The sequence below is a fragment of the Macaca fascicularis genome, chromosome 1 (assembly GCF_037993035.2).
Source record: "Macaca fascicularis isolate 582-1 chromosome 1, T2T-MFA8v1.1".
Lineage (NCBI taxonomy): Eukaryota > Metazoa > Chordata > Mammalia > Primates > Cercopithecidae > Macaca > Macaca fascicularis.
Window position 1 is genome coordinate 75,491,668 of NC_088375.1, and position 23,217 is coordinate 75,514,884.

At 36.3% G+C, this 23,217-nt stretch overlaps 1 protein-coding gene across 3 annotated transcripts in view; it reads left to right on the forward strand.

Annotated features, from left to right (window-relative positions):
* SPATA17 (spermatogenesis associated 17) overlaps positions 1 to 23,217 on the forward strand; it is a 229,169-nt gene that overhangs the window by 38,201 nt on the left and 167,751 nt on the right. For all 3 annotated transcript variants that reach the window (XM_045397234.3, XM_065541898.2, XM_065541900.2), the window contains one exon: positions 13,905 to 14,008. In XM_045397234.3, coding sequence (XP_045253169.2) covers positions 13,905 to 14,008 — 104 coding nt within the window. The remainder of the gene's footprint in view (positions 1 to 13,904; positions 14,009 to 23,217) is intronic.

A 23,217-nucleotide genomic window follows, 5' to 3' on the forward strand; every position in this document is an offset into this window, starting at 1 on the left:
GAAAGACTTAAATATTAATGAAGCAATGTATTAGTTCCATATGTCATATAGAATACATTGTGATAAATAGATGAACATGGTTCTGGAATATAAGATTCCTGCCCAATACAAATCAATTAGAAATTATTCATATGATTTAACAGTAATGAAGTCAGTTTCCAGCTTAGAAGTTTTATTTCTATCATTTCTGTATTCATTTTTACTGTGTTGTTTTCCTAATAGAAAACTGAATTTAGCAATTATGGAGCTTGAACTCGGTTTCTGTACTGATATTGGGAACGGACACAACAAAAATATTATTTCTTTTGTTTCAGACAATATGATAATAATTTAATTGCTAAGCTATTACAAATGGAGAAATTTCTTAAGTGAATTTCATTAGTGTCCTTAAAATCTATGTTGCCTTATATTCTTTTTCATTAATCTGTTAGTTCTTCTGCAAATAATGGATTTTATTTTGAGTGAGGCACGGTAGTAAAATTCTTTCAGAAAGTGCTGGAGTGAACCATAGTGGGTAAGATAACATTATTTTGACTCTGTATTTTGCTTTAGAAAGAGGCTCTTTCCTTTTCAGGTGAGTGTGCTGGTAGTCTAGCCGGCTCACTCTAGTATTTCTCCATCCTCCTCTCTGCTTGCTCTCCTGGAGTTTGAGGAAAAATATAAAAGGAAGAAGTAGATCTTCCTGCTGCTTCTCTTGAGCCAGAGGCAGATACTCTAGCTGCAATGGGCTATTTACCTTTCTCAGTAATATTCATACAGGAAAACAATTTTTCTCTTTTAATGGGAATACTTTGGACTGGGGATTTCAGAGATTTTGTACCGCTTTGCTATAAACCTAACCTCAGAGACTAAAACACCATTGATTATTTTCTGCTTACTTCATGTCAGATGTGTCTCCAAAGTAAAAAGTCATAGATGACTGAGAACCTAAAGCAGTTAATGACCATTTAGCTATCTCCACTGGTCACCAGGGGAGATTGTAGAAGAATATTCTTCCTGTCTTCTGTGCTACTAGGGAGAAGCACAGAAGATAGGGTTAGAAAGGTGCGTACTTTTGTGTATTATTTCACCACAAACCTTCATATCGAGTTCTGGTCTGACTTATTAAGGTTTCTTTTTCCTAGACTAAACATATGTAAGAAATTCACATCAATACAAGTCCTTCAGAAGGCAGTTTTTTACTTATTCCAGCATATACTAAAAGCTCAATTTTCCAATAGCATCATCCAATGTCAATTTATCTTTGATTAATGTCAATGGACAACGTTGAATTTTACCTGAGTCTTGTGATCCTGGAAAACAACAAAGGTTAAGAAATCCCCACACCTGGCTGGGTGTGGTGGCTCACACCTATAATCCCGGCACTTTGGGAGGCCAAGGCAGTTGGATTACCTGAGGTCAGGAGTTCGAGGCCAGCCTGGGCAACATGGTGGAACCCCACGTCTACTAAAAGTACAAAAATTAGCTAGGCATGATGGTGGGCGCCTGTAGTCTCAGCTACTCAGGAGATTGAGGCGGAGAATCCCTTGAGCACGGGAGGCGGAAGTTGCAGTGAGCCGAGATCCCACCACTGTACTCCGGTCTGGGTGATAGAGCAAGAATCCGTCTCAGAAAAAAAAAAAAAAAGAAAAAGAAATCCCCACACCCTTTTCTGTTTTAGAAACAGCTTACTGCAAAATAATAATAATAATAATAATAATAATAATAATAATAATAGAAAAAGGAAAAAAGTTACTCTTCCCTTGTATCAATTAGATATATACAGGGATGCTCCACTTTTTTACCTATGACAAGGCCAGGTGCATTCCCTCCAAATTTCCATTCTTTACCTCACAAATGATTAGCTGAATTGCTTGTTCCTACTGATCAATTGGAACAAAATGTCTGTTAACCAATCTGTGATTTAGCTTCTCTCCCTCCTCTACGTCCCTGAGCCTTGGCCAGCATGTAACATCTTAACGTCCTCTCCTGATAATAGACTGACTTTAGGATAAAAGATTCTCTGATCTACTATTCAATCATGCCACCCTTTTATCCCACTTCTCCACCTTAGATTCCTTCTAGCCTTGTTTTACCTTCCTAGAAAGGAAAAATTCTTTGTGCCTTACTCTTGACTTGCTTGTAAATCTTGTGGTCAAAGTGCTCTCCCTATTGCAATAGTCTGCCTCTGAAGATTGCAGTAGTCACCCTCCCACTTCCTCTTGCAATACTCCTTTCAAATAAAGTCTCTCCCTTGTAATTCTGGATCCTTTTTCCCTTCCCCTTCCTTTCTCTTATGCTTCCCTCTGCTCCCCTCCCTACCTCTCCTGTCCACTCCTATCCTCTTCTTATTGCCTTTTCTCTCTGACACAACATTTTGGGATATCAGAGTAAGGGTGGGAATGCAGTAGGGATTAAAGTGAGGGGAGGGAAGACTTAGCATTTACCTGGAGGTTGGAACAGTCCACTTAGTGACACTCAGAAATTTCTGCGAGGCTGTGTGGAGCACATAAATATTACTATGGGAAATTTCTAATAGAGACATTTCTCTAACAAAGAAGTTCAAAGTCACTCTTCAGAGGTTTGAGATGGGTTAACCTGGTAGTAGACTATGTGCTACTTCATGTTCCTAAGTTGAAGAATCAGGAATGAGGCTCACTGGCATAAAGACCATAAATGATTCCATAACAATGATAAGTTTATAGCATTGGTTGATCCAAGTGACCAGTGACCAGAACTGAATCCATCAGTGGACTCCAACCAATTTATTTGTAAGTGGATTTTTGCAAGATGGTGCTCTTAAAATTCTGCTACTTGGAAGAGTGAGTGGCCAAAGAAACCAATGTGTGGCCCAGATACCTTTGTGTTGTGTACATCTGAAGATTACAATCCTAACTGGATACCAGTAGCTGAAGTTTTATTTCTAATACATACAAATCTGCTTTTTCAGTTCATAAGCTACCTGGTAACTTAGTTCAAAATTAGAAGTGAATGGCGAGTGTTCAAAAGAAAGAATCTCTAACGGTAACAGATAACTACCAAATATCTATATGGCCAATCGTATCCAGACAGATATATAGGTACCCAAATTATGAATAAGACCTTCATGAACGACATATAAGAACAAAACTTTTGTCTTAATTTTCCTTATGAACAAAGCCTATTGTAAGTTATATATATTTGGCTATTGATTGCTACCATGACAACTAAATTGTATTCAATTGTCAAAGAGGCTAGTGGAACATTTCTGAAATGGCAGGAGTTTTACAAATTTATTTATAGCCTATCCATCCCTAAATAGATATCACTCTTTTGTAATGAAGAACAAATTATATGTATGTGATTTTCTTTTATGTAATATATATTAATATCCGGATTTGCTGCATTTAGTTTTAAAGGGTCACCTTTTCTCTAAAGACTTTATGATGCCCCTACCCCTGCAGAATTCATCACTTTCCTTTTTTATGCTCCTGTTTTACCATCGACATACTTCTGTTATAGAACCTGTAACATTTTATTATCCTTACTAATTTACATGCCTGTCTCCACCCCACCACCTCCTGCCCCCCTACACACTGTAAGTCTCTTGAGGCCCAGATCCTTTCTTCTTCATCTTTGTATCTTCAATGCTTGGCTTATAGTAGGTGGTTAAATAAATATCCCTGAATAAATCAATGAATGCTGGCCTATTCTTTCCTAAACAAGGAGTAAAAAAAAGTCCTTTACTTTAACACATTTTTTCTAAGTTTCAAAGCGCGTTTGTTGCAAACTATTTAAGCCTTTGCTGGGGGATCTCTAAGCCTTTTGTGATTATCTGACTATACTATAATGATGTAGATAAAGTGGACTTGCTAAGGTAAAATTCAGTTTGCGCAGTTCATATGTAAATAGAAGACTTCACGAGATTCAGGATTTTGCTGAAGTGTCATAATGCATACGGATTTGAAGGAGGTTTGCTATGATATAAGCTGCTGTCAGAACCCACAGTATGCCTTTACAAAACCCCTGTTGCTGATTTGCTGCTAGGCCAGTGACAGTCAATTAATATAGCAATAAATTGCTCAGTAAATTTTTATCTTAGCTCCTGGGGCCCTATTCCTCCTGTTTCTCTGTGACACTTTATTTCCTTTTTAGTCTTCAATTTGACTTTACTCCAGTTAGAGTTCTGCTGTTCTTCCAGCATCTTTTCTACTCCATTGTGGATCCTATTTAAATTTGGCCCCCAACTTTTATTTTCAGTTCTCTTTCTTTGAACAGCTGTTAGTATCTTATGCAAACGCCATGAGCTGATTCCGTTGCATAAGTCATTTCTCTCCCTCTACCATCTAGATGTACAATTGTATATCTTCTGACAGCCTTGTGTAAAACTGACCCTCCATTTTCTATATAGCGAGCACTTGGATGTCATCTTAGCCCTCCAAATACTGGGCTTAGAGAGTCCGGTTTCTGACAATATTATAAAGATGAGGGTAGGAATTACTTATGTGGGGAAAACCCATTTAAAAATATCCCCAGGTAGTAGAGTTTAGTGGAATTATTTTTTCCATCCTAAGGTCTATTTCTTGTCCCTTTTTCGCATTACCTTGATTCATAGTTTTCAATATTTAGTGTTTTCTCTTGCTTATGGCTTTTGCTGATTGGCTGACCCCATCCAGGAAGAAGTCTGTCGTACAAACGACATATATCTTATACCCAATTCTTACATTTGTAGGGGGAAAATAACCCAGGACCAAGATTACATGCATTCAGCCTCAACCTTGTTGCTGACGTCTCTATTTTTCCAATAGAATGACTCCAGATTCTGAAACTTATTCTCAGAGAATAAATAGCTATAGCTGGGGGATACCACCAGCTATACAGTCAGTGTACTGTAGTCAAACTGACTGACAGTGAGGAAGCAAGGATTTAAAAAAGGTAACTTCCCAGATTCTGAACTTGTTAGGCTGAGCTCTGGCCAGACTTCAGTGGATTCTGTTTCCTTGGTTCTCTCTCTTTCTAAGGACTTCTTATTTTATTTATGCCCTCTTCTAGATCAATGCTCCTTTGATTTGTGATGCAGGATTTTTCTTGGTCCTTTTGCAGGGATTATAGCAGGAGGTGCCTCATCGACTTGGCCTGCCTGGCTGTGCCTGGCTTGTGCTCCAGCCACTGGCCGCTGCGACTGCACGCTCAATCCCTGGCTGGAGAGTGTGTATGAGCAAGTGAGTGCAGGGTCTGTCCAGCCATTCTCAACACCAGCACAGGATCAGGTTCCAATCAGGGCTTGCGGCTGGACTAGGTGTGTTGTCCAAGGGGAATGCGGTGGTGCCCAAGCAGAGGTGCCCACAACCCAAAGCCCCAGAAGGGGTGTTACAACAGGCTAATTAGCTCCTTTAGTTCTGCCATCTGCAGCTGGATGGATGGTGGTGTGTTAACAGCTGGGTCAGTCGCTTGTCCTGCTCTGGCCTGCGGCTCCGGGGCTGGTTTGGCCCCACTGTTGCTTCCTATGATGTGGAGCAGCTGCCCGAAGGTAGTCTCTCACCTGAAGTTGGGTCATCTCCCCCAGTGTGACTGAGTCTGGGATTTTTATAGGCACAGGATAGGGGAGCAGGGAGCTGTAGGTAGTATTGGAAAAGGCAATTGCTGAGTGGGTAAAAAACATTATTGAGAAAGAACCAAGTGGGAAAGGGCAGGCCAAACAAGAACAGAAATTCTCACTCCGGGTCGTGGGTTTTATCTGGAACCTGCAGTCTGGTCTTTCAGCCTTCCAGCTGTTTTTGGCTTAAAGGTGGGGTTTCACTGCTGAGGCATTTGTCTGACTCCTGCCGCAATTATATGGGTATGTTGAGCTTTGTAGAGAAGGAGGATGGAGAGTAGATTAGTAATGTTCCAAGAGTGAGATTACAGTTTGTTAGAATGTGGGGGGAACATTAGACTTATTTTTTCCTACATGGGATATAACACTGTGAAATTCAGTTTTCAACTGAATGCCCTGCAATTCTCCTGAAACATAGTTGTTTCTTTAATAAAGTTTACACTAATGTTTGTAAATTCGAAAGACTAATCTGTCCACTTCAACTTTGTTTTAGTGTGCAATTCATACTTTTGACATCAGTTTCTGATATGAAATGTTCATTGTCTTGTAGTATCCTATGAAGAGTTCAATTATGAGTAAATTATTGTGGCTGCTAATTTTTGAAAAACAAAATGAATCTCTGAAGCTAGGCAAGAAAAAGATTGCTATGTCATGTATTGTCAAATCTTGGTAGGTCAGAAGCACTGGTAAATAATAATAATGAATTAACAATTGTACAGCAGTTACTACTTTCCAGGCACCATTCTAAGTATTTTAAATATTTTAACTATTCTCTGTAATCATCATAACCAATTCTCTGAGGTATAGATATCATTAAGATTACAACTTAAAAGATGAGGAAAGGGAATCACAGAAAGTTATCTTGCCCCAAATCACACAGCTAGTAAGTCATAGTGTTAGACATTGAACGCAAGAGGTCTGGCACTCACATTTCTGTCATTGCTGGTCACTTGTAATCTTGGCTTTACTTCCAATCCTCTTTTTCTGAAAATATGGAAGAGAACAACTATACTGACCTAGACTGAGCTCTTAGGGACATTTCATTACTCATACCCTGTTTTCTTGGAAAACTGACCTCGTGGCCTGATAGTTCATGAGCATCCTTATTGGTAGTACATTTCATGCGGGAATTCTAAATTAAGTGACAATTAGCTAAGGAGTATGTTGAGGCATTCCAATGCAGTGTCACATGCTTCCCCTTGTAGACAGAATTAGATGGCCCATGACGAAAAATCTCACCATCTAAAAGAATATTCAGGCTGTGGCCTCCCCCATTCCTATTGCCAGCTTCAGGATTTGTCATCCATCATAAGCCTAGATGAAACACCCTTCCTGCTCCAATTTTAAATGGATTTTTGTGTAGGATGTAACAAATGATAACAAAGAGAATTCATCATTTCTTTGCTGGTTAAAGTCCAAGGTATAGATCACACAGATTTTTGAAATTTAAAAGTCTGTGTTTAGTTTCATTTATACCTCTACCATGCCTGTTTTGGACCCTGAAGCATCAATGGAAAAGAAAAGGGACTCTAACATTTTTGAAACATTAGGAACAATCACAAAATTGTTATTAGGACTGAAAAAGTCAACTTCTGTTTCTAAATTAATGTTTAGAGTATAGTAGTCTTTAATAAACTAAACATAATGGGGACATATAATCTGTCACAGACCTTGGAATGTAACGAAGGTAAACTTTATGGGAAATATTTATTCCTTTTAATGACTTTGAAAAGCCTCCTTTGTATCATGTCATACATCTTGACTCTCCCTTTGCCTGTCTGCCCTAAAACAACTGGAGCAATATCACATGAATGCAAATTTCAGGAAGTGCTGGTATGCAGCATCTTAGAGATCTCTCTTATAAAATGAATTCTGTCATACGTTTTTATCTTAGTTTCAAAGATCTATGAGGAATGAAAAAAATGGTAATAATCAAAAGCTTATAGAGTGTTAAAGAACTGCAGATGTAATTAATTGTTTCAAGTAAAATTCCTTTTACCCTGAAATCCCTGTACCAGTTATTGATCAATCACCTATACTTACTTAGTGAAATTCCACTGGAATCTGCAGTTTCAACTGATTTATTATTTTAAATTATTTGACTTGATTATAGTGCCCCCAAACAATTTTTTTCAGATTGAAATGCTCACATTTAGGGAAACAGAAGCAATAGTAACAGGAGAAACAGTGGAACAAAGGTCATTTAAACAACAAATTTGCCAAATAACATCACTTTATTGGCTTATTTCCCCTTAGAGCTTTCTCCATATATAATAAAAATTTTAATTTATAATAATCAGTCTAACCTGATATATCAAATAACCATTTTCTTTTGTTTCCCACTTGTGTCTAAAATACAAAAAAAAAGTTAGAAAAGATTTCTTTACTTAGTAAAGTACTTTACTTAAGTAAAGATGGCTTTACTTAAAAATGATTAAATATGTATCAGATATATAAAGATTCATCTCAATCCCTTAAAGTACTTATAATACTATTTTCATATTTATAATACTATGAAGTAAGCATTTGTATTTAGAATAATGACCCTAAGATTACATAGTTAGAGATAGATAAGTAAATTAATTCAGAAAAAGGATATGGAAGGTCTTTTATATGCTAGACATTATGTTATGCTTCTGGGCATACAGAATGAATAACAGTTTTATTTATACAAAAAAAAAAGTATCCCAAAATATCAGCCTTGGGAAGAAAAGAAGGGGCCATCTGGACAACAACAAGCTTTTACCTGATGATGGAATAGATATTAATGTTCCATCCTCATGTAAAAGTATATTTCTTCCTCCCTCCTCCTACTTCTAGTACCAATATCATTGTGAAATGATTAAATAGATTTGTACAGAAAGGAAGTATAAGGCCGGTGAGAGTGGGGAAACAGAATATTAAAGAGAGGAAACTGCACATTTAACAATTATCCAGAATCTTTTGCTAAAAATATCTAGTTAAGATTTTCACATATACGTCCAATATGTGTGAAACTATATTTTCATATGATAATATTTTATGTATAAATATAAATGGTTGTGATGTGACAATGCAGTGATACCTAGAATGAAAACTTGGGTTATATTACTACTTTTTACATTCCTGATCTTTGAAGATTTAGTAAACCCGCATTTCTGTGCTCACTGTACAGTCTTTTTTAGAATGTTGAGCATTCTAATGAAAGTATAATTATGGATAACTGAGTTCTACTTCTGTGCTCTCATATACATTTAGAGCATTAATACTGGCTGAACTATCATCAAGGAATTTGTTTTCCATACCTTCATTTTTCTTTTTATTTTTTCTTTTTTTTTTTCTTGAGACAGAGCCTCGCTCTGTTACCCAGGCTGGAGTGCAGTGGTGCGATCTCAGCTCACGGCTCACTGCAACCTCTGCCTCCCAGGTTCAAGCTACTCTCCTGCCTCAGCCTCCAGAGTAGCTGGGATTACAGGTTCCTGCCACCACACCCAGCTAATATTTTGTATTTTTAGTTGAGATGGGGTTTCACCATGTTGGCCAGGCTGGTCTCGAACTTCTGAACTCATGATCCGCCCACCTCAGCCTCCCAAAGCGCTGGGATTACAGGCATGAGCCACCGCTCCCAGCCCCGTGTCTTCATTTTTCATGTTAAGAGAGAAGATATTTTTTCTTTTAGTGTCGTTAAGGTTACTATAGATTTTCAGGAATAAAAGTAAACCCAATGGAGGGAAAATCTTTTCTATGGCAGATGGTTTTTAATATATCAAGGTTTTGCCATTTGTTTTAGTGCTTAAAATAAACATTATTTATAAGACCACTTACATTTTGATGTTACTTAATGAGGAATATGCATCATTGATTTGACTAGCTTAAGAGGTCATTTAGAACTTGCCCGTTAACAAGCTGTAATCTGCTGAGCACACAATGACTTTGTTGAAAATTATCTATTCAGAGCTGATCAATGACAATAATTGTTTTATACCAATCACTTTTGAAAGTTGCTAATTACTTTGAAGGACATGAATACAAGTCATTTTTCTTTTTTTTTTTGAAGTCATAACCCATTCACCTTGAAATTAAGAAGAAATGTTATAAAAAATAATCTTGCTGCTTGAAAGTACATTTAAAAAAATTAAAAGTGTATTTACTAGTACTGGAATATTAACAGAATATTTAGGCAAAATTTAAGATGTCATTTGTTTCTATAATAGGAAATATAGTACACTCTCATCTATATTGTATTTTACAATATCAGTTAGCTATTAGTTAAACTAGTCTCCCTATAATATAAGAAAATACCATATTTTAAACTAAAGAACACGCATATACTCTCTCTCTTTATACAATATATATGTAAGGTGTTTTAGTGGAAAGAGTGGGCTTTGAAGTAAGACAAACCTGGGTTTGTATTCTGACTTTCCATTTACTGTTTTACTGGTTATGTGACCCTGAGCAAATTACTTAACCTCAGTTTCTTCATTTTTAACATGGAGATCATGCCCTGTTCACAAGGATATTGTGAGAATAAAAGCAGTTAGCATAATACCTGGCACATTCATGGAGCTCAATAAATTTTAGATCCTTCATTTCACTGATGGCAGCTTCTTCACCCACTCAAATGCTGTTTCCTCCAGATCTTTTTATCCACTCATCTCTAAGAAAGCCACTTAAAGACTGATTGATTATACTTTAGTGTGGATGAGTTTTAATTTGTTACCTTAACCATCACTTACTTATTACATTCTTTAATATCCAATTTTGAATAAAAGGAATTATCTTGGAGAGGAATTTTAGCCAGCCTTTGGAGAGATGCGTAGGGTGTCAGGACATTAGAATGTTTTCTGAAAGCATACCAGTTGTAGTCTCTCTAGACATGGTTGGTGCTGTTTCCAATAGTTGCTGGGTTTGGAGAAGGAAAGAGCCCATGTTGTTGCATTTTTTCTGTTTTAATTACAAGAAACTCTTCTTATTTGAACACAAATCTTTCAGCCAATTTCAGGTTTTTTTCCTTTAACATCTCTTTCTTAGAAATGGGAATATCCACTTCTCTGATATTACCAAATCATAAACCCTCATCATTCTTCCTTCCTCACAGTATGCCAACATGCATCTTTCGTGTTTTCTGGCACATTTAATCTTATTTTATTTGTAATTTAGTGATATTTTAATGTGATAGGTAGCCCCTCCCTTAATACTATTTGGTATCTTAATATTTTCCTATGCAACTTGAATAACTTCTATTACTGATGATGGATTTCCTGTCAGTACACATATTTACAAGTGTTCCCTTCATTAATAAAATTGTTACTGTATATGCAGTAAAAGTATGCTGAAACATTTGAAGCCATCCAACCAGCTATAAGACCTTAGGCAATTAGTTAACCTCTCTAAACATCAATTCCCTCTTCTCTCAAATGAGGCTAATAATAATCTCCACCTCAGAATGATGCTATAATGATCAAATTAGATAAGCTAGGAAAATATGCACTTATTTGCATGTATGATTTATATATGTATACATATTCCAATTGATTCTTCTTTTTCATTAGGAAAGTGGTTCTGTCAATTCCTTGTTTTTCCTTCTCAGTCATAATATAATATTTGTAAAATTAGGAAGAGTTTCTAAATTGAGTATATAATTTTAGAATTTTTTTTAATTTAAAGAATTAATCTTGCAAATAAGAACATTTGAGAAGTATTTCAAAAGACACTTTGAATACTTTTGTTACATTAGTTTGCTATACTACTAGTTTCACTTTCTAAAGTTATTGTTGGCTGGGTGTGGTGGCTCATACCTGTAATCCCAGCACTTTGGGAGGCCGAGGTGGGAGGATTGCTTAAGGTCAGGAGTTCAAGACCAGCCTGGCCAACATGGTGAAAGCCTGCCTCTACTAAAATTACAAAAATTAGCTGGGCATGGTGGCACATGCCTGTAGTCCAAGCTACTCAGGAGGCTAGGGCAGAATAATCATTTGAACCCAGGAGACAGAGGTTGCAGTGAGCCGAGGTCTTGCCACTGCACTCCAGACTTGGTGACAGAGCAAGACTCCATTGAAAAAAGAAAAAGGCCGGGCGCGGTGGCTCATGCCTGTAATCCCAGCACCTTGGGCAGATCATGAGGTCAGGAGATCGAGACCATCCTGGCCAACATGGTGAAACCCCGTTTCTACTAAAAATACAAAAATTAACTGGGCATGGTGGTACGTGCCTGTAATCCCAGCTACTCGTGAGGCTAAGGCAAGAGAATCACTTGAACCAGGGAGTTGAAGGTTACAGTGAGCCAAGATCATGCCACTGCACTCCAGCCTGGTGATAGAGCAAGCCTCCATCTCAAAAAAATAAATAAAATAATTAATTAAAATAAAGTTATTGTCTCTGATTTACTTGTTCTTACAAGCTGTTTTGCATATTTTCAGTTACTTTAGTAATTCTCATACTGGGAGTCTGACAAAAACACTATCTTATAATCGTCATGTTTAATATCTTTTTTTTCTCTTTTGAGACGGGGATCTCACTTTGTCACCCACGCTGGAGTTCAGTGGCACAATCTCGGCTCACTGCAACCTGCGCCTCCCCGGTTCAAGCGATTCTTCTGCCTCAGCCTCCCGAGTAGCTGGGACTACAGGCGCATGCCACCATGCCCAGCTAAGTTTTGCATTTTTAGTAGAGATGGGGTTTCACCATATTGGCCAGGCTGGTCTTGAACTCCTGACCTTGTGATCTGCCCGCCTTGGCCTCCCAAAGTGCTGGGATTACAGGCATGAGTCACCATGCCCAGCCATGTTTAATATCTTAAATTGCAAAATGGTTATAAATAACCTTTTAAATGGCTGTGTTTTAAAAGAGAGAAAAATAAAGAATCAGAATTTAAATAAACAATTTTTTTGGTTTACTTTTTATTGATCCAATATTCAACTTATACAAATTTTATACTAAATATTTTTTAGCTAAAATAAAGTAGACTTTGGGGATAAAACCCAATGGACTGGTGCTTAGTCTCCATATTTCCCTTTTCTATTAAAAAAAAAAAAAGTTTAGGGAAGATGTGTGTTCTCTTAGCCTAGCAAACTGTGCTAAAGTTGGTAAGACTTTAATCCAAAAAGAGAATCGTTTATGATATGTGAGTTGTTCATATAGATATTTAAACTGTTGGAAAATTTTAGGGGGAATGATGCTAAATCTTTATGCAAGACTAAGTTAATAGTTTTCAATATGTGCTATTTCTTTTTCCTCTAATCCTTTAAATAATTTAGCTGTTTTTTCCTAATTAATATCGTATATTACTTTATTTGAGTTTTTCAAATGGGGGTATTAGAAAATATAGCAAAAATATTTATATTAACAAAGATAGAACTTAAGGACAGTGACTGATTCTCATGGTTCCTGGGGTTGTATAAGATATCTAGAAGCTGAATTAGGTATGATCTCTCAGACCCCTAACATTCCTCTCATCCAAAAAAAAAAAAAAAAAAAAAAAAAACCACACCCTACTTTGATGATATGTTCTAGTAAAAATAAAACTATTTGAATGTCAGCATTGAAGTAAAAGATGGAAGAAGCAGATAATTTCAATAAAAATGTTCTTTTGTTGAAAATCACAGTTCTCTTTGTTCCCAGTTCTACATTGCAATGGTTATGAGAGTGGGCTCTCTGAAGCCCTAACTTGAAATTTGATTCCTAGATTCATCCCAATAGCTATATAATTATAGGAAAATTGTGTAACCTCTCTTTTTAACTGTTTCCACATCTGTAAATGAGGTAATGAGTATTTATGTCATAGTAGTATTCTAAAGATTAAATACATAAGTGTAAGCAAAAACCCTTAGATTAACGCCTGGCACATAATAACTCAGTAAATGTTAGTTATTGCTGCTATTGTTAAGGAAGTATTAAAATGTCATAATTGAGATACAAGAATTTGTTTAAATATTTTGATACCACTGAATTTAAGAAGCCCATTAATGAGACAAAATACAAAAACTAAATATGTATTTCAATGAGACCAAATACAATCTTAAAGTGAGTTGGTTATGAAAAAAAAATCCATTTGCCCAGGAAGTGGAAATGGTAGGAATTTATAAAGCAAATTTTTGTAAATCTTTCCATAGTTTAGTATTCTGTGAAATAATTATAAGTAATTTAAAATAAATTATAATAGCCTATAACTATGTTTATTTTAATAATATTTCATAATAAATTTATTAGGAGAACCTATATTTACAGCTAATATACTGTTGTATTAATGGAAGAGCCTAAGACTTTATTTGATAGGAGTTATCAGCCATAATTACCTTAATTTTGAAGTGTTATTACATTTTTTAATGAAAGTATTTACTGGCATATTTTATCTCTTTATTTACTTTAATAGATTCAGAGACGATGGCGAGGCTATAGGGTTCGGAAATACCTCTTTAATTATTATTATTTGAAAGAGTACCTCAGAGTCGTTTCAGAGACCAATGATGCAATTAGGTAAGTAGTGCAATCATCCGTTCACTAGGGAAAACTTTGGAAAGATTACTCAATAGATATTGATCAACACCATAGTTAGAAATACTTTTTTTGTTGTTGTTGTTAGACAGAGTCTTGCTCTGTTGTCCAGTCTGGAGTACAGTGGTGCAGTCTCGGCTCACTGCAATCTCCGCCTCCTGGGTTGAAGCAATTCTCCTGCCTCAGACTCCTGAGTAGCTGGGATTACAGGCGCCCACCATCATGCCTGGCTAATTTTTTTCTATTGTTTAGTAGAGATGGGATTTCACCATATTGGCCAGGCTGGTCTCGAACTCCTGACCTTGTGATCTACCCGCCTTAGCCTCCCAAAGTGCTGGGATTACAGACATGAGCCACTGCACCCGGCTAGAAATACTTTCTAAAAGTCAGTGATATTTAGGCAGACGTTTACTGATTTTATATATATATATATTTTTATATATGATTCTATTTACCTTAATTTATTATTATTATATTTTTAAAATCTTATATCCTTCACTGCAAGTTATTTATGTGTGTAGTATCTTGTATATTTATGTATGTGTGTAGTATCTTGGTCCTATACACAACAGTTTCAGGAAAATTATTTCATGATGAGATGAATTTATCTGTAAAACGATCTAGAGATGCAACATTAAATATGAAAAGCCTCAGATGCATTTGAGAAACATGTTCCATAGCAAGAACTTGCCTCTTCTAGAATAAAATATCATGACACATATTAAAAAGGTCTGTTCACTGTCAGTTTTGATTTGCTTAAACACATAGGAAGATAGGACATAGGTTTAGGATATGGCATCTGTAGAATTATGCAAAGTAAAGGCATCGTAATACTACTCAGCAGCTTTTCCAAAGTTCTATGTTAAGTTTCCATAGTACTTTGAAAATAGCTTTTTCCTCCTGTGATATGTCCCATTCTAATAACATGTAAATGACCATATGCATATAGTACATTTTGATAAAAAAGAAATACTAATTAATAATAGTTGGTATTTATAGAATAGTCTCACTTTCAAAATATTTTCTGCATATATCATATATTATCTTATTTTACTCTTTGTTTTTTTTTAATTTTTGAGACAGAGTCGTCCTCTGTCATGCAGGCTGGAGTGCAGTGGCACTATCTCAGCTCAGTGCAGCCTCTGCTTCTAGGGTTCAAGTGATTCTTGTGCCACAGCCTCTTGAGTAGCTGGGATTACAGTTGCGTGCCACCACGTCCAGCTAATTTTTGTATTTTTAGTAGAAATGGGGGTTTCACCATGTTGGCCAGGCTAGTCTTGAACTCCTGACCTGAGGTGATCTGCCCACCTCGGCCTCCCAAAGTGTTGGGATTTCAGGCATGAGCCACTGCGCCCAGCCCCTTATTTTACTCTTTAAAATTTTTGAACTGAAGAGAACAAGTAATTGGCAATAAATTATTAAAATAAAAGTTTTGTATGAGACCCTAAAATAATATATATTATAAAATATATATGAAAACTAATTTCCCAACTACTAACTTTCTCACATATGTTGTGAATATAAAGGGATCTGGTCTTTGATGATTACCTGCAGAGAAATCTGTTAATTTGATTTCTTTGGAAAGAGAGCAGTTAAGGTGGGAAGGCTTCAATAGGATTTAGTCGATGGGAGAAGTTGGAAAATTCAGAAACACATGAATCATAGGGGACTACTGTTTAATTTCTTCTTGAAACATCTAAAATTCTAAAGACTAGCTGACTGTCTACAAATGGCTGACTTTAGCTTGTCAGAAGAGCTAGTAGAATTTACAAGAGAGAAGGAATACGTGCAGGACTGGAACTAGGGTGAGACAAGTGAGACTTTTAAGGGAGGGAGGTGCTCACTCTCAGGGTCACACAACTATCAACCTTGAACTTTCATAACCCCAAGAGTAAGTATGTCCTTCAGTTCTGCACCTCAGGGGCCTTACTTGCTTCACTCTTGTCTGAGCCCCGAATAGGAGAAAGTCAAGGGGGCAAACAGGTGAAGAGGTGGTGTTGGAAAGGTCTGAATCTTCTATTTGACAGGTATTTCCAGTAATTCTTATTTTCCTCCTGATTTTAACGGGATATCTCTAGTCAGTGGAGAGTCTGGTATATCAGTGTTGTAAATTTGTTTTAGAGTGGTATTCTTTAGTATATTACAGAGCCATTTTATTATTTCTAGCTCTCTTAGAGTTTTTAAAACTAGGAATGGAAGTTGACTTTAGCAAATGGTTTTCTATCATCTATTGAAATAATTATATAGGATTTTTCTTTTTTATTTAATTTTTCTTTTTTATATACCAACATGCATAGAGCTATATCCTATTAATAGATGTACTAATATTAAACCATCATTTATTTTAGGAATACATCCAACCAGGCCATTGTTAATTATTCTTTTGATTTTTCACTAAATTATATTAGTATTTTATATAGGCTACTTACATCCTCTTCTGTATATGTGATTGGTTATACAGTGGTCCCTCTTATCCATGGTTTTGCTTTTTGCACTTTCAGTTATTCACAGTACAGTACAATAAGCTATTTTGAGAGAGAACAAGAGAAAGAATGAGTGAGAGCACCCATTTGTATTGTCTTTATTACAGTATATTGTTCTACTTGTTCTATTTTATTTTTTGTTTTTGTGGCTAATCTCTTAACTGTGCCTAATTTATAAATTAAACTTTATCATAGGTATGTATGTATGGGAGGCAACATAGTATTTATAGGGTTCAATATTATCTGCAGTTTCAGACAGCGACAAAGAGCCTTGGAACATATTCTCTGTAAATAACAGGGGACTACTGTAATTTTCTTTCTTATATTGCTATTGTCGGATCCTAGTGTCAGATTTTTGCCATATTTATTAAATGAATTAAGTAGATTTTTTGATATGGGGATTACTAGTCTTTGGAAGTTTAAAATAAACATTTTATAAAACTCCCTGGACCCAGAGCCTTTGGGGGAAGGTAAATCATTAACATTTCCAAACCTTAATTCAGGTTTTTATAAATTTATTAGAGTCCATTTTATTTCCAGATAATTTTTAGTTCACTGACATTTAAATATATCTAATGTTATTTATGATATTTTAATTAAAATATGTACTTTAGTTGTCTTAGTCCATTTCTCATTATTTAATTTGCTTATTTACATACTTCTCTCTTTTGTTCTCAAAATTGTTAGGCTTATCTATATTTTTTAAGAGAAACATCTCTCAGATTTTTTCTTTTCACTTATTTTTGTTTCCTAATTAGATGTTTTGCTTTCATCTTTAAAAGACCCATAATTTCTTTGTTTCACAAGTAATACATGCCCCTTGTAGAAAAACTGAAAATGTTTTTTCAGTTTTTCTGAATGTAAAACAAGCTAAATAAAAAGATAATGTAAAACAAACTAAATAAAAAGTCATCTATAATCTCATCATTCAGAAATAAACACTATTATACTTTTTTTAAAAAATTTTTTGAGACAGAGTCTCACTCTGTTGCCCGGGCTGGAGCACAGTGGCATGATCTTGACTCACTGCAACCTCTGCCTCCCGGGTTCAAACGATTTCCTGCCTCAGCCTCCCGAGTAGCTGGGATTACGGATGCATGCCACCACGCCCGGCTGATTTCTGTATTTTTAGTAGAGATCCAGTTTCTCCATGTTGGCCAGGCTGACCTTGAACTCCTGACCTCAAGTGATCCACCTGCCTTGGCCTCCCAAAGTGCTGGGATGACAGGCATGAGCCACTGTGCCCAGCCTATTAACATTTTGATGTATGTTCTTCCAAGCCTCTGCCACTTATTAGCTGTGTGACCTTGGGCAAATTCTTTAATTTCCCTTATCTTAAATCTCACAAAGTGGAGAAAGTAATAGAATGGCTACATAAGTTTATTATAACCATAAATAAATCAGCATATGTGAAATGCTTAAACAGTGCCTGGTATATAATGTGCACTTAGTAAATGTTAGTTTTTTTTTTTTATTTCTATGCTTACATAGATATATTTTATAAAATGGCTTCATACAATATGCTATTGTTAACCTGTTGTCTTTCAACTTACAAAATATTGTGAACATTTTCATGTCATTAGCTATGCCACTATCATTGTTCATAATAGCACTTATTTATTCATTTATTTGCGATGGAATCTCGCTCTGTTGCCCAGGCTGGAGTGCAGTGGTGCAATCTTGGCTCCACCTCCTGGGTTCAAGCGATTCTCCTGCCACAGCCTCTGGAATTACAGGCGCCTGCCACCATGCCTGGTTAATTTTTGTATTTTTAGTAGAGATGGGGTTTCACCATGTTGGCCAGGCTGGTCTTGAACTCCTCACCTCAACTGATCCACCTGCCTCAGCCTCCCAAAGTGCTGGGATTACAGGTGTGAGTCAACGCATCCAGCTCCATGATAGCTTTTAAATATTTTTTATTGTTGGAGATACAGTTGTTCTAAATTTTTGCTATTGTAAACATCGTGTTATTTTAGTACTACTACTAGTTAATATGGAGTTTCTTACAGTTCTTGCATTCATTACTCTCTTTACTGCTTTTTTAGTAATTAAAACATTTAGGCTATGATGTGTTTCATGTGTAATATTGTCCACATTTAATATATTTTTATATATAATGTTCTCATATTCTAATTGCATTTTTTAAATATTCTCTTTGAAATTCATTTTTCAATCTCCAGTGACTTGGCTTTTTCTCATAGTTTACACATAAAACAAATTTATTTCTAGGTTTACTGTGTTGTAGTCAGAAAATATATTTGGTTCAATTATTATCTCAGGGAAATTATTTAGTTTTTCACCTTTTATATATGGTCACATACCACATAATGATGTTTTGGTCAATGACGTACAACATTTATGATAGTGGTCCTATAAGATTATAATAATACGATACTTTTACTGTACCTTTTTTATGTTTAGATATGTTTAGATCCACAAATAGTTACAATTGTATTACAGTTACATATAGTATTCAGTACAGCACCATGCTGTACAGGTTTATAGCCTCAGAGCCAGAAGCTATACTATATAGCCTAGGTGTATAGTAGTCCATACTATCTAGGTTTGTGTAAGTACACTCTATGATGTATGCACAATGATGAAATTGCCTAAGGATGCATTTCTCAGACTGTATCTCTGTCATTAGTTAAGCAACTCATGACTGTATTATTTTGTTTTAGGTATTCTCTTCAAGGCAAAGGAATAGATTTTGTTTTCTTACCCAAGCTAAGTTTTTGTATTTTAATTGAACAATAAAATGTTTACTTTCATTATTGTAACATTTAACTCTTTCTAACTTCTCTCTTCTTGCTTTATGTTTCTACTTTTTCTGTTTCCTTTTATATATAAACTATGATTAGTTATTGTGAACTTTAAAAAAATTATACATATTAGAATCATGCCCCTTCTGTACCTCATCTTCCGTTTCATTGGAAGTTGAACTTACCTCTTAACTTTTAAAGCCAGAGGGCCAGGCACAGTGGTGCATGCCTGTAGTCCCAACTACTTGGGAGCCTGTGGCAGGAGGATCATATCACTTGAGCCCAGGAGTCTGAGGCTGTAGTGAGGTGTGATTGTATCACTGCACTCCAGCTGGGGCAACAGAGTGAGACTCTTTCTCTAAAAATATATAAATAAACAAAAAATATTTTAAAAAATAGAACTGGTTATCCTTCCCCTCCCCACTATTTAACACAGAAATTTTTGGGGGCTTCTTTCTACCAAAACACCTACTCTTTAAATATATGTTTCTATCATATCTTGCCTGGACTCTTAATTAAGCGAGAACATTTAACAGTTCTCTTTTCTTTTGGTTTTGCCATTCTTCAAAACAGTGTTAAGAGAGATCTCTTTTAAATCATTTTTCTCTGCTTCAAATCCATCAAAGTCTCCCTGTTGCTTTTAGCATGTCACATATTTTAGACTGTCACATAGGTCAACAGCCCCATCTTCAAATGCTCATCCATTCTGAATGTCTTATCAATTTTTAGAAGCATCATGTTTCCATAGACTTCCAAGCCTTTGCATGTGCCATTCTCTGAATCCCTCATCTGCCATGTCAACTGCTCATCATTCTTTATGTTGCTGCTTAAATGTTGGTAGAGTTGGGGCACTCCTTATCTGCATGCCCGGAGACTCTCAAACAAAGCTATCTTATGCCATCTGCCTTATGGTGTTGTAATTACTTACGTGTTTGTCTTTACCTTTATATTATGAAATCAGTGGGGGAAAGGAGCTGACACTTGAACACTCTGTCTTAATTATCTTTGAAACCTCAATGCCTAGCACAGTTACTGACATATAGTAAGTCCAAGGTAATATTTGCTGACTAAAAGCTTACTGAATGAAAGAATGAATGAGATTAGATGAAACTCCAATATATTTTTCACTTTGTCAAACAACTGCAATTTTGACAATATTGCTTTTTTTCTGTATTAATTAGTCATGATTTAATACTTATTTAGCAACTACTGTGTGATCAGGTACTAAGTAAAATTTTGGGTATACAGTGATTAACATGGTAGACTTGAGCTAGCCTTTATAGAGATTAAAGCTTAGTAGGGCAAAATTACAATATAATCATCACAAAGCAGATAGCATTTATGTTGTCTTTTTTTTTTTTTTTTTTTTTTTGAGACAGAGTCTTGTTCTGTCTCCCAGGCTGGAGTGCAGTGGTGCAGTGTCGGCTTACTGCAATCTCTGCCTCCTGGTTTCAAGTGATTCTCCTGCCTCAGCCTCCCGAGTAACTGGGACTACAGGTGTGTGTCATCACACCTGGCTAATTTTCATATTTTTAATAGAGATTGGGTTTCGCTGTGTTGGCCAGGCTGCTCTCGAACTCCTGGCCTCAGGTGATCTGGCCACCTCGGCTTCCCAAAGTGCTGGGATTACAGGTGTGAGCCACCACACGATGTCTTATGTGCCAGAAATTATACCAAATTCTGAGAACTATTACAGGCAAGTATAAGACAATGTTCTCAAAAATCTCTGACTCTCAGAGATCACTGTATCCTCTAATATTCAAAATAAATATAGTTTAATCAGTCCTTCAAACTGAGATCAGTGCACCTTCCCTTTCAATATCTCCTAGTTCTAAAGTAGCTTTTCTCTCTATTTCTTTTCCTGATGGCATGTTTCAGTTGAATTCTTATTCCAACTCTGTATTTCACTCACTTTTTGCATTTACCTTCTGCTTTTTTCATTGCTTCCTTCTCTCAATTTTTGATCCTAGTCAACCCCTGTACCATCATGGAAGCCTGTTGGGAGCTTCATTTCACTGCAGGTTTGAGGTCATTGGTAGGTAGGGGGTAGATGGTGTTACAGTTGAAAGCATAATATAGGCAGGTCCTAACAATGCAGTATTTTCTCCATGATGGTTAATTTTCTTACTGTTTTGTTTGTTCTATAAAACCCTGCTTATTACTATTTTCATAAGCCTTTATTATTTTTCTCTCTCACTCTTTCTCTTGTTCTTCCCTCTTTGTCTCTTCCATGCTCCTCATTGCAGGGCCTCACTCCATCTGCAGTACCCCAGTACTCTCAAATTGCTCTGAATAGATTTAAAGTTCTCTATTATCTTCTAATGTCAAGCAATTTCTGCTTATTTTTCTTTTCCCCTCTTTGTGCCTTACTGTTTTATTTTTCTTAACTGAAAAGTTTCTTAAAATGTTTTCCTAAACCAAAGAAACTATATTCTCATGATGAATAATGCTGGTCCCCTAGAATGTAGTGGCCACATTGACTACTACATTTTAACATAAACACATACATACAGTCTCTCAGTACCTATAGAAAATAAGTTTACGGCCGGGCACAATGCCTCATGCCTATAATCAATCCCAGCACTTTGGGAGGCCGAGGCAGGAGGATTGCTTGAAACCAATGAATATACGTTTAAAATTTTTGGGAGGTAGGGCTCTTTTAATAAAATCCTCTCCCCCTCTTTATTTCATGTACTCTTATAGTTGCTATTCTCTAGTTTCTCTTTAAACATTTTTTTTTTTTTTTTTTTGGTTTTTGTGTATTTTTAAAACTCTTTTATCTTAGGTGCAGGGCACATGTGCACCTTTGCTGTATAGGCAAATTGCATGTCACGGTGGTTGGGTGTACAGATTTTTTCGCCACCCAGATAATAAGTATAGTACCCAACAGGTAGTATTTTTTATCCTAACTCTCCTTCTTCCCTCTACCTTTAAGTGGGCTCTGAAGTCTGTTGTTCCCTTCTTTGTGTCCATATGTACTCAATGTTTATTTCCCGCTTACAAGTGAGAACATGTGGTGTTTGATTTTCTGTTCCTGCGTTAGTTCACTTAGGATAATGGCCTCCAGCTCCATCCATGTTGCTGCAAAGGACATGATCTCACTTTCTTTTTTTTTAATGTGTGGGTAGTTTTCCCTGGTATATATGTACCACATTTTCTTTATCCAGTATACCATTGATGGGAATCTAGGTTGATTCCATGTCTTTGCTCTTGTGAATGGTGCTGAGACTAACATACATGAGCACATGCCTTTTTTTTTTTTTTTTTCCAGACAGAGTCTTGCTCTGTCGCCCAGGCTGGAGTGCAGTGGCGCAATCTTGGCTCAAGCTCCGCCTCCTGGGTTCACGCCGTTCTCCTGCCTCAGCCTTCGGAGTAGCTGGGACTACAGGCGCCCGCCACCATGCCCAGCTAATTTTTGTATTTTTTAATAGAGACGAGATTTCACCATGTTGGCCAACATGGTCTCGATCTCCTGACCTCGTGATCTGCCCGCCTCGGACTCCCAAAGTGCTGGGATTACAGGTGTGAGCCACCGTGTGCGGCGGAGCACGTGTCTTTATGGTAGAATGATTTGTATTCCTTTCGGTATATACCCAATAATGAGATTGCTCGGTTGAGTGGCAATTCTGCTTTGAGTTCTTCGAGATCACCAAACTGATTTCCAAAATGGCTCAACTAACTTACATTCCCACCAGCAGTGTATAAGCGTTCCCTTTTTTTGAGACCTTGCCAACATCTGTTATTTTTTGACTTTTTAAAAATAGCTATTCTGATTGGTGTGAGATAGTATCTCTTTGTGGTTGTGATGTTCATTTCTCTAACAATTAGTGATGTGGAGCATTTTTGCATATTCATGTTGGCCACATGAATATCTTCTTTTGAAAAGTGTCTGTTCATGTCCTTTGCCCACTTTTCATTGGGATTGTTTGTTTTTTGCTTGTTGATT